The sequence below is a fragment of the Pholis gunnellus genome (genome assembly GCF_910591455.1).
Source record: "Pholis gunnellus genome assembly, chromosome: 6".
NCBI classification, from domain to species: domain Eukaryota; kingdom Metazoa; phylum Chordata; class Actinopteri; order Perciformes; family Pholidae; genus Pholis; species Pholis gunnellus.
In genome coordinates, this window is record NC_136532.1 from 9,147,904 (window position 1) to 9,168,011 (window position 20,108).

The following is a 20,108-nucleotide window of genomic DNA, read 5'->3' on the forward strand; positions in this document are numbered from 1 at the left end:
CACGTTGTCTGTTACGTCGGGTGGGTTGCCATGTTAAGCGCAGTGGCTCCACTGAGAGAACATTATATTTCCCACAATTTAAGCTTCTGCATTTTCCAAATGCAATAGTATTATTCAAACGTATTGTTTGATTCATAATGCGTCCTGGACCATAAGCCTCGTACCGAACGGTTTAATACGAATACGTGTATTGTTACACCCCTAGAAGCAAATAATAACCGTAGCTGTGACGTCATAATGAGGTTATTGGGAGGTGGTTCAACTGTAGGACAGCACTGAAGGCCCAGGTATAAAATACATGGCCCGCCACTGATGTATACGTATGTATGTAGTCTACAAACAGCTCAAACACAGCACACACTTCAGACCTTGGGGATCAGTGTAAATGCAGTTTCACCTGCTGCATTTTCCACCTACTGAATTTGTCAATGAACCCCCAACAACAACATCAACAGAGCTCCTCATCAACAGCTGCAAATTAGTATTTATCATTACCATAATGGCCCCAAATACCAAAACGCTGATTAAACACACAGGCACGCACAAGAGTGAGTAAAGCACACTGCTGATACAATGTAAAATGGAACTGATGCCAGGCTGCTGAACTCAACTCTATTACTGCTTAGGGCTCTTTAACACAGCTCTGTTGAGACAGCCAATGGGGTTGGTTTAACAGCCGGGGCTGCTGATGAAAGTGTTGCCAAACCCCAGCCTGATCTCAAGGTGAAATGCAGAGATAGATATGAAAGCCATTGCGTCGCAATTATTATTGTCTGACACTAATCCTAAATTAGCATTTCACTTGGCTTCATCATTCAGTCAAACTGCCATCCCTGGAGTAGTTTTTTATTGATATCAAAACAGAGGGCATTGATCCAATTGGATTTAACAGTGATGAAAGTGTTGCCAAACCCTGAACTCAAGGTGAAATGCAGAGATTCATAAAATCACAGCTCTGGGATGAAATCCTTTATCTTCCAAAAGTCAACTATTCAGGAACTGAGCAAAACTTGATTAGTGATGCATGTGCTTCCTATAAGGTATGCGATCATTTGAATTCATGAGCACCTGGGTCATGAAGTCTCTAGAGCTTAGACAGGAACTTGGAAACTTTCAGTTTATTGTGATACCAATACAAAAATGCTTGACTTATTGAAAGCCTCATTGTCCGTCCCTGGAGGGGATTTTAGCTATACCAAGCAATGGCAATGAATTTAAAAGTGACTGCAGCTTGATGTTTCAACTAGAGTGTCTCCAAAATACCATGTAATGAGCACAATGTCTTGGAACGCAAATACATGCACCCTAAATCATTGTATTTGTTTTTTTATTAGGAGATGAGCATAAGCTTTTGCTCTTTCAACTGTAGTAATCAGGACTCAGCTGCAATGTTCTCTGTGGGTAAAGACTTTTTAGGCCATTTTCAAACTGGCACTCACCTACAAGCATCACACAGCGGTAGAGCACCGCAGGAGGCTGATGAAACAGACAGACGGTCCACAAACTGAGGTTAGAGTCTGATTACTTTGGGTCATTGAGATATCAACGACCGATACAAATCAGGAAATGGTTTATACAACTGTCGGTTTTATAGTGTATATCAGATTGCACTGATTGCTAATACTGTGTCTTTTACTTTTTAAAAAGACTCATTTCACATATTTCTGGACACAGTGTATGCTGGTTAAGCAATGTCTTGGTCTGATTACTTTTTTGTTTACAAATTATACTTAATGTTTCGCAACGCAGTATCTGAGTTATCGAAGTTGATTTTTTTCAATCTAAGGTTATTATTGAACATGATCGAGAGAGATATTTCCCAGTGCTCCAGTCATTCCTACATGTTCACTCCATGCCTGTGAATCTCTGTTCATGGTGAAACTGGGGCAGTTGCTGGGTTTTAATACTGTCCACAACAATCTCCAGTTAAAGAAGGCTGACTATGTAGGGAAATGTGTTACAGACAAAATGTTGACACATGAGCAAAACCGTTACCTTTTCAGGATGTTTTCTAAGAGTATTGCAACACTCAGAGGGGTGTGTGTGTGTGTGTGTGTGTGTGTGTGTGTGTGTGTGTCTCCACATGTGTCCATGCACCCATACAAAGGTATCCAGAACTCCGGAAGTATTCCTCTTGGAACAGGCCTTTACCTCTGTGCCAGCATCTGTGTGTGCGCATGTGTGTGTGGGGGCGTTGTGCCTTCAGGTGTGTGTACCAGAGACGCTAAGTATGCATTCTTGCATAAATACTGAAGTTGAATGCCTTCTTACATGACTTGAGGGGGAAAGTGTGTGTGCTTCCTTCTGCATCCCCATACCTTTTTGACAGTATCCAGCATGCTCTTGCCTCCCTGCCACGGTTTGGAGTTCTTCCTGATGCAGCTCAGACTGGCCATGCTGTGCCACTTCCTATCCTCCAGCTTTCTGTGGAAGGTGTTGGCCAGCAGCAACACACTGTCATAAATGTAGCGGTTGCTGATCTACAGAGGAATAAATGACAGAAGGCACACAAAAAGAAAGAAAGTGAGACAATACGATAAATGCAGGCATTTTACTTTTGCTGAAGATGCTTTATGGGGGACTTGCTTACATCGCTCTGCTACAATATGTTACAAGAAACTCTACTATGAGGTCCAAATGACCAATGTCAGGCTAGCATGTGCTTCAGTTCAGTTTGTGTTTCTCCTTTGGTTATGCAACTGGGAGGGATGGACTTCTGCAGATATTAGTAGTTTTGAAATTGTCCTAATACTTTCATGCTGAAATACTATGAAAGTTAAATGTTTTACTTGCATTCATATCCTTCATCACTTTGATCAAAAATGTTGCATGTTCTCTATCTGCCTGTCGGTATGTTTCCTGTACCTGTGGCGCATCATTTCACCTAAAAACACTGCTCTCTTTTAGTGCAAATCTGCCCATTTGTGCTCACACCTACAAACACACACTCACATGGAAGAAAAGCTTTAAGGATGACATTAATTCAAATGTATTGACAGATTCTTGGCACCACATAATAAGATGGAGAGGGGTGGGGGAGGATACGGAGTGGAGATTATTCAGTGTGTGATCTATCGTTATGTGATTTACAGAGCCTCCTGTCTCTGTGTTGATGAGAAAATAACAAACACATGATTCTATGCACGCACACACACACACACACACACACACACACACACACAATTAGACATGGAGGTGATGCGCATCCACTCACATTAAAGCTAGGGTTAATAATGTTGAGAAACTAGCAAGAGTACGCCAAATTTGAAAAAAAATGATCAAACAGAAAAACCCAGCCCAGTGTTGCCAACCCTTTTCCAATGAAAATAGCTAGCAGCACTCCAAAAGTTGCTAAATCTAGCGAGAAAATCGCAAAGTTGCCAACACTGACAGCCTGTCCCTTCAGGAAAGATTCTGTTGAATGTAATATCTCTCAATTGGAGTAAGGTCAAGATCAAAGTATGAAAAACCCTGTTATGAACCCTAAAAGCCACTTTAACCCTTGGTCAGTCAACTCTTTTTTTCATCTTTATATCTTTTCATCCAGTGCCGGTTACAGGAAACAGTAATCTAGCATGCAGATGTGATACAGTGTATAAAAGGCGAAAAACACATTTCAGTGTTGTGTTTACGGTCGCGAGATTAAATCCATGTATACATAATTCACACCAATTAACCATTCTAATCAAGACATTGCCTTTTGCAAATAACTCCCAGCAACCATGGAACCAAAATGCAATACATCATAAATCAGACGAGACTATCAGCTCCCAGGGTTTGAGAATCTCTTTCTCCTTCAGGTTGTGTTGGTGTTCTCTTTGGACATAAGCGGTCGTGGTTCTGACCCGCTGGCAACAATGACGAGCATTAAGAATACTTACATAGAAATAGCCAGTCATCTTGCTGACTTATGTAGGTCATATAGAGGCATCAGTATTAAATACAGACTGTTTCATAACCAGATGAAAGTTTATTGTAGTAACTTTAAGAATTAAAAACTTTTTTGGACATTTTAATAGAGGAGAGATGTAGACTCAAATGGTTGAATTAAATTCCAGGCTAAAAGATTAATTCAGTGCACGTAGAGCACACTCAACTCTGTCTGAGCAGTGTTTTGCTTGTTCAGTCTATCACTCTGCTTCCAGCATGCTATTCTTAAAAGTGAGGGAACCGACTGGGAATGTGGTCATGTCAAAGTTTTCCATTGTTTGAAGAATTTATATGAGAGATGATAAGATGACAAAATATATGCTCCTTGTTACTTGTCGAATAGTTAACTGACAGACAGACCGACAGAACAAAAGAAAACCCATATAGTGTCAGTTGATCTTACATCTAACTTTTCTCTCACTTTTTAATTGAAGTATTCCTGCTCTCACAGTTTTGTCGTAGTCTTTTGCTTACTATCTTTGTCCATCTATCATTCTGTCCCACTCTCTCTGTGCCTATTGCTTTTTCTCTTAAAATTAAAGTGAAAATCTACTGCTCTATGGGGAACTTCAATGATCAGTGGGTTCTGCACTCCAAGTGTGTGTGTGTGTGTGTGTGTGTGTGGTCAGCCTGAGTTGATGTGCTTCAGTGCAGTGTGAAATTGGGCTTCTGGGCCACTCTCTGACCGCTGAGCTGATCCGCTTCCTCTGTCTCTCTTTCTCTCCCATCCCTCGTTTCCTCTCCCTATCAAATTTAAACACCCACCTACCCACTCGCTCACCCCCCCCCCCCCCCCCCCCCCCCCCCACACACACACACACACACACACACACACAGGATGTCAAACTGAACATGTGTACAGGGTGTGTTTCACTGTGCATGGACAATGTTTTTACTCTCGCTCTCAACAACACATCGTCCTTGACGGAAGTGTGTTACACTCACATGCACACACATACGTAGGTGGATGCGTGCACACTCTCGGTCCTCCACAGTAGGATGAACAAATACAGGACTCTGCCCAAAACACACTTCAGAAGCTCTCGATTCATATTAGGACACAAAAGGCAAGCAATATTTACATACATTATTCAATGCTTCAGGGCCTCCAGGAGTTAACAATGTCTTATCATGTATGGCGAGCCTCAAACCAAGTCCAGGCTTTAATCAACTTTCAATTTATATATTTAGTTGGTTTTTCACCTTCCGGGCATTGTCTTTGTTTATTTTATTAACTTAAATGTATTTGATTTAATTTAAAAAAAACATATCAATTAATTGATTACAGTGGGAGAAAGCCTAGACCGGCACTGTCTTTGGTTTAAAAGGGAGATATCCACAACAACATTAAGGCTACGTTTCTGTTTTCAATGTATTTCCAACTTTCATCAAATGCTTCCCTCAGGGCCTTATGCATCCATATAAATCAACAGCACATTAATTCAATTTTTTTTTTTTTTTTGTCTTGACACATAAATAAGATTGTGTTCCCTTTTCTACGCTCTCTTTGATGGCAGCTTGATGACTCACATACACACAAATAAAGGGGTAATAATTGCATACATATTGCCACCCTGGGGGACATATTAGTGAAGTAAAGAAAATGTGAAACCGGAGGGGAAAACAAAAACCTGTCATCGTGTCTGTCAGATCGTGTGGTCTGAGTAAAACACATATACGTGTCTGAGCCAGATTTTTCAAAAATGATTATTGTTCCAGGTAACAAAAACAATAACAATGTCAAATCAGCGAGCCCTGTGTACTGGGAAGCTTTTTGGAACAGGAGACATGTCAAACAACAACACTGGGAGCAGTTTTAAAAAGACAACATGGAGTTCCAGAGCGGCGTTTAAATACATTACTTGTTTGACTTTTGAAATATTTAGTAGAACCCAGTGAGCAGTGTGTAGACAAACATTTGAGAGTATTTCAGGAGATGTGTGCATGTACTGTACAGCATGTAACTCAGAGACATGTGTATTACACACACACACACACACTGAGCCACAATTAAGTGTTGTCTTTTTTGTCACTGAATGTCAAGGTTTTGTGTTGCATGATTCAACACCAATCAGGCTTACGTATTTTACAGGAGCAATCAGCTCGGGCTCATATAACAATTGTTTAGAGTCACTGCATCCAAATGAGCCTCCAACATGTCTGACAGTCAGTTCTGAAGCCATGAAAATGAAAATAAATTGTTTGGATATATTCCTAACTATATGATGGATTTGAACTTGTTTGTGTAAGTGATACCACCAAAAAACCGAGCTCTATTTTTTTCTCCTTAAGTCTATTACACTGTGCTATGCTGACTATAGCGCTGCTTCTTATTGGGGGCAAAGTTGCCCAATAATGCAGTTGGCGATCAATTGACTGTATCCCCACTGGACAGTGCTCTCCACTTTAAGGAAAAGAAAAGACTGAACATCATTTAATGATGTCTTGCTCTTTGGTAGTTTTGATCAAGTTAATTAAATTGCAAAGGAACAGAATGCTAAAGACCAGGGCAACAACAACTCCCTACTGCAGCTGTGGCTATTTGGCGATCATTGATTTTATTGACTGAAGCTTTTATTGTGACACATGAGCAGCTTTCCAGCTCACTGTATAAACATTCACAGCCAACCTTTTAGTGAAATATTTAAAGTGAATTTGATTGCTGACAACCTAGAATAGTTAAGTCAAAAAAAAAAAAAAACGTTTTTGGAGCAAGGTCATCTGCAGAGACAAACAATGTGAACTGGACCATACGTGGATCTGAGATACAGAGAGGGAAAGACACTCTGTACCTCAGAGAGTGTCTTTCACTATTTTTTTCCAGAACATCATACAAATCTTTAAAGTCAGCTTTCTTCAACCATACTTCTAGCATAGCCTACTTTTAATTTTAAAAATAGCATCTTATTAGCAGCTAAATACACACATAATAGACACAAAGCATGAAACCAGTATGCTTATTTGATTTGTTGAAAGTCACTGACCTGCCTTACAGACAAAGCAACAAACCAAACCAACTCACCTCCAACTGCTGAGACTTGGGGTTTTTAGGGTCACACAGGGAAGTGTTAATCCTGTGGTTGTGTTTGACACAGCGCTGAGTTGTGTTCTGGGGCATGGGGAACGTCTGGCGCACCACCGTCAACCGACCGATCGACTTCATGACTAACTCCTGCAAGTCGTAGTCTGAGATCTCCTGAGAGGGTGGAAAGAGGAGGAGGAGGAGGAGAGTGGCGGTGGGGATCGGAGGGGGAATGATTAGGGTTCAGGAAAGGAGCGGGGGAAGAGAAAAATCAATATCAACAACTCCATCACGTCACTCGTTGTTGCAGGAGACCTACAGCCAACATGTTTCACAAGAAATATACAAAAAACAGTAACAACTAAAAAAAAAAAACTTGCTTAGACACCACTCCATAAAAAGCCCCTGTAAAATGAGATGCTTCTAACTCGTCCTCAAAAGACATATTTCAAGTGGTTTAGGTGTTTCATATGCTCTACTTTTCCCATTATCACCACACTGAGCCGAGAAAAACCACGGCAACGTCATCTGGAAAAAAAAGATGGGAAAGAGGGGAGTAAAAGCATGTGTTTGTGTGCGCGTGTTGTGTGCATGCATGTGTGTTTGCACGTACTCTGCATGTCCTTGCGAAACCTTGGGGGAGGAATCATTGCTAATTTTAGCCCTAGGACACAATCTCTCTCCCTCCCTCCATCCACGGAGCTCCATTCATCCTCTGCGAGTGCACGGGGTCATGTGGTGATGCGATGAGAGCTGACGTTTATCGTCCCTGGTGGAGGTAACGCTGCCACCAACCGAGACAGCCTGTGCTGTCTTTGTGTATGTGTGGGTATCGGTGTTTGTGTGTGCTCGAGCGCGTCTTGCGTGCACCAGCCAGTTTATGTGTAAAATCTGTGTGTGTGTGTGTGTGCATATGTGTTCAGGGGATCCCTCTGATTACGCCGAACCCTTTTGATTACGTTTCGTTTGCGCATGGCAGCCTGCTTGACAGGATGGATGTGACATACATAAATAAGCCATCACACACGCACACACTTTATAGTAGTGAGAGGTAATGTTATAGGTACCACCGGTTCATTGACTAATCTCAATGGATTTCATTTGAATGTAATTAACGCTCATTAAGGCTAGTGAGTCCTCATGGGATGTGATCAATGGTGATTAGAGGTGGTATTATACAGGCTTCATTGGTATAGCTGCGCTCATTTGCATTAATTATGTTGAAATATGGCTCTCGCTCTGTAGGCAAACATATGCATTTATTACTGAAATCTTATTAATGCCGTTTCAAATATTTAGAATTAGGTGAGATTTGAGACTCAAAGGAGCCCGCTGACACTTTTTTCCCCTCTGCTGTCAAATTTAATGACATTTTCTTGAAATACAGTGAGTAAAACGAAGGTTCTGAATCTACAATGGATTTAAATGATTAAAAAAAAGATAAAAGCAGAAGAAAGGGGTATTTATGCCTTGAAGAAGAACAGAAATAATGTAACAGGTTTAACCTTGTATGAATGCCTTGAGCTCTGAAATATGTAGTTTCTCAACAGTTCAAGTAAGGCGTGTATTTGCTGGCTTTTGGGGGTAAGACGTGGCAAAAATCCCAAACAGTTGCTTCCATAAAACCCTGAAGGGAACTGAATTACAAAGCCAACAAAAAAAGATGCAGGACAGAGAGAAAATGCTGAAAATTGCTAAAAAGGCAGATCTGTGGGCCAAAAGAGAATTAAGATTCATAGCGGGCAGTCAAGGGCATACAAAGAAACGAGAAACGAGAAAAAACAAGAATTATCCATAGTGCCCCATTCAAAGGATCAAACTCAAACAAACATAGATGCACAGGAAAATACACACTGAAACTTTAAAGGAAAAGATCATTATGAGATTTGTCCTCTCAAAGGGCGTTTGTGCATCTTTCTTCCTTTGTCACGTTCTATTTGCCTCTTCGTCTCTCTCGGGACAAACTTAACAGACTTCACCCAGTGTGACTTTCAGTGGTGGCGTGCTCTCAAAGCTGTTAGCCTTTTAACAGCTGAGCGTAAATAAATGTGACATGCACACACGCGTACTGACATGACCACACATATCGAATCACATGTGCTGCAGCTACATCAACGCACACAGATTTACTGACGCAGAGCTGACACTCATCTCCTATTATAGGACTGCTCCATTTTCATGTTTCATTTCTCCCATAACTCCCTTTAGGCCACTTACTGTCAACCATTCATGGGCTTCCTCAATCACAACATTAAAATAAGATCAAAAATATGTAAATGTGAACTCTCTGGTTTAGTTTGATGTGGTACAAGTAAACCTAAACCAAATCATTTTACTTTACTGTTTTACCAAGCATGGAATAATTACGGCTGATTGACGTATTAACAGGTTGAGAAAATCCATCACGAACACAAATCATCATATCTGCCTAGTTTTCATATTCAGACATTCTGTCTTACTAATCATTTGAGCAAAGGTAGCATGATTATTATTATTATTATCCACTCTCATCAATCAGAACCCCCTTCCAGCTGAACAATCGGTTACAAAATCATTGAGTCCTGAGGATGCTTTAGTGGCCCCTGATCTGTGCACCAAAGTCCAACTACATGTAACTAGAAACTGATGTAACTAGAAACTGTGGGTAAGTTGTAACCCCCACAACGCCCCGCGGCTCATATATAGAGTGACTCGTGAGTTGTTTACTCCATAAACTTGAAGTTTTGGTCTGCAGGCACCCCCATCAACCTCAACCCATCACCTCCCTCTCTCCTTCTCTAGTCCCCTGAGGGCACCAAATCCTCGTCTTTAGTGTTTTACTTGAAGATGAGAGTCAAAAGCAAAAACTCATCCCTCATCCTCAATTGTTCTCGGCACTTCTTCTCTGACCCCTGTACTTTGTTCTCTCCCCTCAACCCCTCCCTCTCTCTCGGTCTCCCCTGGAGACACCAAATCCTCCCCTATCTCTTTTTTACTGTATCTCTTTCTGCTCCTCCTACTCCTGCAGCTCCTACCTGTTCTCCCCTTTGCTCTGAGAACACCACATCCCTTTGTTTTGCGCGTATCAAAAGGTTCAAAGTTGTGAAAAACAAACAAATCTGGAAAAATCATTTCGTTTCATTTGGCCTCTTCTCTCTCCTCAACTTCTGGCAATTTTCCACAACAGCCCCTAAATGTCTTCTTTGTCACCATTTCTTCCCCACATTCAGCCGATAGACGTGGCGCTCTCCCTCCCCCGTTCTGTTGCATTCACTTCACAACGAATGGCTGACAGTTCAAGAGTCAGACAGACTATGAACTAGCTTTAGATGCAGGTTACTTTGTGCGATGGTGTTTCTAGATTAATATAACATAAACTATGGTAATCTTAGGCTATTGCTAGCTAGTTTTAGGTTACGCTTAGCTTGGCAACTAAGCAGTGATTCAGTGCAGAGTATATGCAGGTACACGCCGACTTATTTTGCAGTCGGCCACCCACTTCTTAATCCCCTCTGATGCTCATCTTCGGTATACATTGTTTGAGGGAACTATAATGTAACGAACGCTGATGTATCTCCTCGGGGATTGAAGCAATTTTGTTTTTAATTAAAATGGCGATTTGTAATTTCATGGGTTATTGTTGTTCGGACGATTTTATGCTAATGTCAGCTTTCACTTGTTGCCATGGTAAATATCCACGTATTCTGCAACCAGTGCCTGAGAGGAGGCAGAGAGGCTTCCTCTGCCTCCTCCCCTTTTGTCGCTGAGCACTTGGGGTTGGTACCGGACTGAAGCTGGCTGCTTACCATTATCTGTCAACCATCATCTATCAACTACTAAGACGCTTGATCCCTGACGACACAGAGACAGCACGTGATCCCAACATCGTTACACCATTGGCTCAAACAGCCATCTTCAGAGCGGCAACCAAATGTCAGATATCTTCCACAGAGATAAACAAAACATTCCCTTTCGACCCGTCAAATTTCAAAATTATTCATTCAGTCATGATTGTTTTGTTTTTTTTACAGAATTTGATACTTTGATTCCATAAGTCCTTTAATGAGGGGCAATCCTTAACATGGCAGCATGCAGTGAGACAGTACATTATAGTGGAGATGGATGACTATGTAGAAAACACTAAACAAATCTTCGGAATGTCAAATCTCTGACAAAGCTGTGATCAAAAAGTTTTTGATTCAGATCCCTGGACCATGCAGGGACATCTGGATAGGAGTAGTGTCACACTTGCCTTTAACAAGACACAAAATATCCAACAGCTGCTGGAGAGCCGCTTAGCAACGACAGTCTTAGATGGCTGCAGTCATACTGGGCAACTTCCAGCTGTGCACGACTGTTAACTCGTTCTCCCCCTGCAAGCATTGTAGCTGTAAATAAGAATGTTCTTTAACTTGGCAGCTAAATGCAGCCTATGACTACATTTATTTTGTATCTTCAGCATGTTTCCAAGAGCAATGAATGACCAGCGTACATTTGTGGAGTTGGTACAATGGGTTTTGGTCGGGTTTCATTAACCAAAGGTTTGATGAATGTTCTAAGACCATATAATCCTTCAATCATATTCAAGGCATGAAAATCCCCGAAATTTCAGTTACATGGCTTTGCATATCATGCACTGATATGTTAAGAGCCAAAATGACAGAAAAGCCTAATCTTGTCTCATCTCATTACCATGCACAAAAAAAGGCAGAAATGACTGTAGAGAATGAGAATAACGGAGAAAATAAAGAGTGTGAACGGCAATAGAAATGATCATGAATGATGTTATGAGAGAAAATGGCAAGACCATGAAGAGATTCAGAACGGGTGAGGTCAATAGTGGAGGTATCCGCCAAAACTTAAGAGAAAGACAGAGAAAAGAGAAGCCATGAGCGTCCCTTATTATTTCTGCTCCTCCTCATCCTCAACCCCTCAGCCTGAGCAGAACGGAGGAGATAGGGGGAGGAAGGATGATCAATTATGAACTGTGAACTCCCCCTCAGTGGGGCTGTCTGACTGCTGGCTGTAGATAAAGCAGAGTTATGACAACCATACAGTACCCCCTCATCCATAATAAACCACAGGGAGGGAGAGCACTTTTACACATGAGCATATTCATCCTCCAAAGACAGTACTAGAGGACTTTACGTAAAGCAACATATTGTAGCCGCTCATCCATTTTAAACACTCTACTGCGAGACTTCACATAGCCCATGGTGGGAATATTGTGTCTACATCAGTCTGTGACTAAATTGAAATCTTGATAAGCAGAATTACGACATTGTAAAGTCAAAAATAGGGGAATCAAGCTTTTCTTTAAATTATTTGAGGGCAATTTTTGATTTTAGATGGAAAGATGCAAATGGGAGAGATACAGGCAAAGGATGAGACGGAGCCCCATTAAAAGTGGGATTCTTTTGGTATATAGTGAAAGGAAGCTTCACGGTCTGGTTTACATGCTAAAGCTGCACACTCAACTGTGTTTTCTGTCAACACTTTCACTGTGCTAATGCAACTCTCACTCTCTGTACTGACAATCCGGTCTACCCTGGAGGGATTCAGGTTTCTCTGCCGGTGTTGTGTCGAAGACTGTTTCTCTGTCAGTATGTGTCTGATTATGCGTATTAGGCAGCGATTGGTTTTCAAATTTGTGATGTGCCAAATCAAGCTTGCCCGAATGCCTTGCTTGCCTTTTGAATAAGATTAAGATAAGTGCACAGACATCTCACCCTTCAGTAGAGGAATGTGAAAACACTTCTTCAGTGACTTTGCATTGGATACAAGTTAGTATATTCAAGGTCAGACATTTTAAGGAAAACACATTTTTGAGTGAAGAGGATCTTTACGCTCTCTGTTCCACCATCTCTCTCTCTTGTCCTTCCTTCACATTTGCACATCTGTTGTTTCTTCCGCCTCCATCTCCCTTTTCCTATTTTGGCAAAAGACTGCTCAAAGATATTATGGTAAGAGCAGTTGGGCTGAATATCAGTGACTAGCTGTCTAATTTTGGCTGGCTAAATTGGTATTGTTTTTTTTTTGCATGTTTGGATGAACAGCTCAACCAGCTATCACAAATATCCTATACCTCTACTTTGCAACTTAGACAGCATTTGATACATATATATATATATATATATATATATATATATATATATATATATGTTGGGTAATGAAATGTGGGTGGAGGTATCTGAACACCAACCGCAATGCCCACATTTTCAGAAAGTGCCATAGTATGTATGCAGACAGCATGAGCGGAGAGATGTAAGAGAAATTAGCCTTCTGTCCCGCCTATGACCCAATCTGGTCTCCTCACATCGTACTCACTTCACTGACTGGTTCTCGCTGTATTTGAAATGACATCTTAAACTGTGGCGTGACATTTGGTTGAGAAGCAGGAGAGCATGAGACAGAGTCTGACAGCGTCGTGCCAAAAGCATGAGAGTTGTCAACACTTTGATGTAAAGGGACTGAAGTACTGTCCGTGTCAAGTACTGTATGTGTCAGAATGGTGGGACATTTTTCACTGTAAGTGTTATACTAATTGATTTCACATAATAACATTAACACTACCAGCTTCTACTGTTCCCACAGATATTTTTGTTCCCTAATTAGAAGTGGTGAGACTACAAGTGATAACCAGACTATCACATGGTAGCCACAAGCCAATCTACAAACTGTTTTGAAGGAGTTAGGGGTTAGTTGTGTGGTTTTGTCAGCTTATATCTTTACAGGGAGATTGAGAGAGTCCTCTTCCTCGGAGTCGGCAATGTTGGACCGCTATGTTTCTACAGTAGCCCACAGCGTCCAAACCAAATCACTGGCTGTAATGAGGGCCCTTCACATTTTTACCTGAAGATCACCTTAGTTCTCCAACAGACTTGGAAAGGTTCTCATTTGACTTATTAAAGAAAGAAGCAGACTTGGTGGCATTTTATACTTATAAATACTTTATATATATATATATATATATATATATATATATATATATATATATATTTCTTTTGTATTATCTATAACTGTAATAACAGTAAGGAAACAAATCTCAGTGATATTCTGCCATTGCTGAAACATACAAACTGAGGGAGCATCGGCCTGCCAGACTGCATTTCACCGTTGATTTCTCAAAGGCAGCAGGTACAAAGTGTTACAGGTTGCTAGACATACACTCAAGCTACATAATGACATGTTAGGCCTCCCAGAAAGCTAAGCAAAGAGCTGGTTGCTGCCAGGAAGCCTGAATAGTGTTAGACAATACCAGATGCTTGACAGGATGCGAAGCAGTCTATTAAACAGCGATATGTGAATTTATCCTACCAGGCAGTCGAGTAATGATCGACAACTCTGCCAGGAAAGTGTAAGAGCACAATCATTTCTCTTTTCTTTTTTTTTTTTTTAAGTGAGGAAATTCTCTGCATATTACAGTATGCCATTTATTTAAATTAGTGGAGGAGACACATTTAAATGGCATAATAGTCCTTGTATGAAGCCAGTGAGTAATACAGAGTGGTTGTTTTGCACAGATTTATCCACATTTTTACCTCTGAGGAGCCTGCCATCTACATTAAAGTGCAGATGCAGGTCTCATTCTTTCCCCTCACTCTCTGGATGCATTAGCATTTAACGAAATGCAAAAAAAAAAACCCACAATATTGGGAGGTTGTCTGAGTTACTTGCGGGGATTGTGACAATGTTGCTGCAGTGTCTCATCCATATCAAATAGCACAAAATAAAAACCTTCATGTCACAAGACTAACATTCTAAAAGTGAACATCAGAAAATAATGATTGGCTCTCCCTGCAGCTTTAATGGATGTCATGCATACTGACGTTGGTTTCAAACAGAAATACTGTCTTTGCATAACTGAGCAAGTAGTAGGACTGCTGAGCCTTGCAGCACGTGGCAGCATTACAGGCTATGACTTGAAAATGGAACGGGGAGCGAGATAAACTGCAGTACACTAGAGGATCTGAGGATCTTTTCTTGTTTTGTACAAAGGAAGGTTTGCCATTGCCCCTCCAGTAAATGTTTTTTTTTGCATGTGCACATGGTTGTGTTTGCACACTTGCTCTTGTGTGTGTCTGAATGTGAGGCAGCATGGAGCCCCTGCTGTGCCCTGCCAGTTCACTGTAATGCCCAAGGCTACCACGACACAGTGCATTAGCTACTGTAGCAGTGTGTGTGCGCACACACACACACACACACACACACACAAATATAGCTGATCCTGCTGGTTTTGTAAAAGGCACTTCACATAACACAAGATCAAAGATGAGTTCCTATTCAAAACGAATATGAAAGTGGAGCCAATATAAAAGTTTAATTATTTTTTCTCTTATGACCAATAGTCACCGTGATCGGTGATTGACAACATGGGCAAAAGAAAAGTCTCAGAGGAACTTTGTGGACTGTCAGATCTTGTCTGCTCTCGTTAATCCAGAAAGGCCTTAATATTTAAGTAGCAATACTGATTTTGAACCGGAATATATGCTCTTCCAAAGGAGTTCTTCCAAGGTCACTTTTGTCATCTCTGACAATTTAGTGCTTGTATACAGTGGCTCTATCTGGTGAGCATTAAAAAAAAGTATAAAATCTTTACTGTATTGTTTTTGCCAGGGGACACAGCAGCTGAGGCTCACTATAATAAACTAAACTGTCCTCGGTCATCAAGTTTTGTGTGTTTTGTGTGTTACTGAACCAAAGAAGTCAACAACTTTATAAACTCTACTCTCTCCTTCTAAGACAATGAAGAGAATAGGGTGGCTCTGGATCTAAAACCATAAGTATTCCTGGGATAAGTGAAACAATAAGGTGAACTGAAGGCACACCAGGTACAGGATCCATAAATCATTGCCTCGACACTCACCTCATTAATCAGGATCCAGTGACAATCGAAGGCCACCAGGTTGGTCTCCACCACCTGCAACACAGCAAAACACACAATCACATTTAGAATTCATAAAAAAAAAGAGATGTCATTGATTTGATAGAAATAAGGGAAATGAGTTAGGAGACAACAGTCCGTTTCTTATGTTTTAAAGAAGGAGAAATTCTTTAGTGTTGCCTTTCAAGATATTCTCTTGCTCGGATAATGTAATTCATGGAAACTGAAGTGTGAATATTATGGAAAAGACCATTATGGAAATGTGCAAGGCTGAAACCCAGTGTGAGGCTTGGCATAAGTGATTTGAGAAAACTTGTATCAAAAGGTGCTCAAGGTATCAGTCAAAAATATTTTCAAACACATGCAAATATGGCGACCCTTGATCGTGTGTCTTTGTCCTCGCCTCTGTCTCTGTTATTCATACACACACACACACACACACACACACACACACACACACACACACACACACACACACACACACACACACACACACATACACACACACACACACAGCCACAAATAGTATGTTTCTGCACTGGGAAAAAGAGAAGCTTTTCCATTAATTGTTAATAACATAACTGAAATTATTTATGTGTCAACTCTTAACCAGTAACTACACAATTGTTAAACACTGCAGCAAGGACACTTTGAAATGTTGCTGCCGAGACGACAGAGAGAGCTACTGCACACTCCAAAACATTTGGAGCCCCAGACGCACCTACAGTACATTTACGCATACATTTCTGGTATAGTATCATCACTTTCCCTTTAGCAGTAGCTTCTTTCAGCTCACTCTCTGAAAAAGTGACTCTTTTCCTCCTGTTAGCAGTGAACTCTGGCAGTAGACCTCTACTCAATCATTCTCTCTGACAAGCAAGAGGGCGAAGCCTTTTCCTATAACCAACAAATATACACATCATGAGAACAGCTGCTTCTTGAACTACTACCACGGTAAGGTCCCTCTCTAGCACAGCCCGGAGGTGATTACGTTTCCTTCATCGGTGCTTTTTGCATTTAGTTTTGCTCTCTCTGCCCAAATGGGCAGGAGCATCAAAACTGGACACAAGCTACACAACATTTAGAAAGTAGAACATCGCTGATGGATAGCTAAAGGTAACATTTGTAAAAAAAGATAAATGGCAGTGCCATTAAGAACCTAAAAAAGTAGGGAAGCAGAAAATAGATTAGAGTTTTAGTGGAGCTCACCGGTTCTCTTTCTCGTCTAACTCAAACCAAATAGTACATTTATTTATTAGTAATTTATTATCCACTCTTTCTGTTCTCGTCCATCGTCTCGATCTTGCCGCTCATCTTTTACCCACCTATCTCTTTACAAGTGTATTTCAAGGCGTATCATTTACTCTTGAACATGAGGGTTCAACCTTGCTTTCCACTTTCTTCCGTCAGAAACATACATTTTTCTCGCTGCCAATCCCACTCAACCCTTCATCTGTGCTCTCCCCCTTTAATTGCTCACTTCTCTCTCTGAATGCCACTGCTCCTTTCCTCCGCCCCCCCCCTCCCTTTGCTCTTGGTGTAAAAAATACAGTGCCACTCGTATATCATTTGCTGTAATTGTTTAGGTGACTATAGCACCGTGTGTCATAAAACACTTTTTAGCCATAAACAAACGGCAACAGCTGGAGAGAGCTGACGGAGCGTGGCTAATAGTGGTTTAATCTCCCACAGAGTCTTCATAAAGCTTCATCATTGTATCCTCAGCGGCTGCCGTGAAACACTGTGTCTACAGGAAACATGGCTGCGACACACAGACAAGGAGTAAGGCAGGGAGGGGAATGATGGAGAGCGATACAAAACTAGATTTTGGCCCTAATTCTTCTTTTCTGACAGCATCTTTGTTCGTCTCTACTCTTACCTACTCCCTAAGACTTTACTGTGGAACATCGCTGAAAACAAAACAACGAGAAGCACTAGAATACTGGCGCTTATTCATCTTATTTTGTCCTCTCATGTTGTTTCTGTCTCTATCTACTGGAGCATTGCACAAACACAAACAACAAGCAGTGAAGGAGGGAGATAGGAAATAGAGAAGAAGGGACAGAGGTTTGGCAAGCTGTTTGCCCTGTTCCCTTCCCTCGGTGCTCATTAAGGTTCTAGATCAGGGGTCCCCAAACTTTTTCCTGTGAGGGCCACATCACTGAACATATCGTTTGACCTGAGCGACTGTTGCATCGTGCGCGCGGATCGGGGCGGAACACCGCCGTGCGCGATACAGAGAGCAGGGAAATTGAAAACGCGCGACCATGTATTGACAGACATGACATGCCGGCGTGTAAATAAATTAAGCACAAGTACTCGTCCTTCAAGCTCCCGTCTCCCGGCTCTTCTACTTCTTCTACTCTTCTACTTCTACAGGGTGCGCGCATGACAGCTCTCATCTCGTTCGCCCCCTGGTGGTTGGCTGATTCAGGAAGCGTTTGATTTGATATGTAGCAGAGCACGTATTTTAAACGTTAATATCGCAGACGATCATGCTCATTTACTCGTGGCAGCCAAAATCGTGATCGCGATTAAAATTCGATTAATTGTGCAGACTGAAAAAAAATCAAAAATGCGTCTCTGGTATTGTTCAGGGGGCCGGACCAAATGTGGAGGCGGGCCGCATCCGGCCCGCGGGCCGTAGTTTGGGGACCACTGTTCTAGATGATATTTACACACGATTATGAAGAAAACTAACTTCCTAAACATGGAAAATGCACAAAATGTCTGCATGCGCCTTAATTGTGACAGCGATTGTCTATGTAAAGCAATGCAAATATGTTTATTATGAGGTTTTTCTCATGCATGCAACTGTCGGTGAGTGTTTCCACTTCTCCCGTTATAACCTCCCTCTGGCAGACGTCTGGGCAGATGTTTCAAGCTAATTAGCGAAAGGGCAGACTCCTAACACTAGACGTGACTCCTCAGGGGTTGGAACCGTTCAATACACACTCTCTCTCTCTCTCTGTCTCCCTCTCAGGCACACAAGCACAAATCTAACATCTTAAACTGCCTTGTTTGTGTGCGTGTGCATGCGTATTTGTCCACACAAGCTAACAAACTGCCACAGCCTTTTTAACAACTCAATGCCAACATGGCAGGTAGCAGTCACTCACTTGGGTGTCGTTCCCTTAATGCCGCCACAGAGATCCATCTGACCTCTATGACCAGCTCGACAAAAGCTCCGTTTCTTGCTCAGTTCTCACTTTTTGAAGTCAGAAGATCAAACAAACACCGGCTCTGCGGTCCGGAACGAATCGAATCGCTCAGTGTCACTATAATGAAGCCTTTTCTCAAAGTCTGAAAGCAGATAGAGAGGAATAAGACTTATCTGCAACATTGTACCACCGTGCACCCCCAAGTCTCGTATGGGTTTTAAGGAGTAGCAGCGGTACTGCCAAACACCATTTTGATCTTGTAATGACCTCCGTCCACATGTCACTCCTGAAGGAGTCCAACAAAGAGAAAATCATTGATTCTGGCAAACGGCTGCTGTTGGCTGACATTCAGAGTCAAGGTTTGCTGCTCATACTGAGGCCTGACTTGACAGGAGCAGGGTCGATTCAACATATTGTGCACACACGTTGCATTCTCACACACATACACACGTATACAAACCACAACACTCTTTAGACAATCAAATGCATGAAGACATACAGGTATACACACTGGGTAGTATACAGTGTATCCGTGCTCGTGTTTCTGTGTGTGAGAGGGTAAGAAATATTAATGCAAAAGCAGATTATTGCGTAAGTACATTGTGGGGGAAGCTTGAAGAGGGAGAATGGGCGTTGCTATTGAATAAAGAGCTCTAAATTGAAAATTAGTTGTGTCATTTAATTTCATGCACTATTTGTGATCAAATCAAGCAAACAGCCTCCAGCCCAGCCTCTGAACTAGGAATATCCAAGCTTCACACATAAAACATGCGAGCCCAAGTTGTGAAAGCACAGACACGCACACACACACAAGTTACACAAAGACAAACATCTAAAAGCACAGGCACGCACACTTGCACAGATCCATTTCTACCACTCCATTCCCTCACTGTCCAGCCACTAATGCAGTATTCGCCCACAGAAGTCATTTTTTTTTCTGTGCTATACGGTTATGCATCCATTTACGCGGTGAAAAGAATATGATGCTTTTGGATTACTATAGTTAAATAGTGTTTCTCTGTCTACATATGTGCGTGGGGGGATAAGGTGTCTGAGTATGGGTCTATGGGTTCGGGAGTATGATTACTGTAATCATCTCAAACCTTCCATTCCACCGAAAACATCAGAAAAA

The 20,108-nt window shown here is 41.6% G+C and overlaps 1 protein-coding gene across 1 annotated transcript in view; it reads right to left on the bottom strand.

Moving 5' to 3' along the window:
• grid2 (glutamate receptor, ionotropic, delta 2) overlaps positions 1–20,108 on the bottom strand; it is a gene marked incomplete at both ends in the record, with an annotated part of 431,005 nt that overhangs the window by 129,651 nt on the left and 281,246 nt on the right. The window contains 3 exons of the mRNA XM_079161163.1: positions 2,319–2,480; positions 6,953–7,126; positions 15,798–15,851. Of these exons, the coding sequence (XP_079017289.1) occupies positions 2,319–2,480; positions 6,953–7,126; positions 15,798–15,851 (390 nt within the window). The remainder of the gene's footprint in view (positions 1–2,318; positions 2,481–6,952; positions 7,127–15,797; positions 15,852–20,108) is intronic.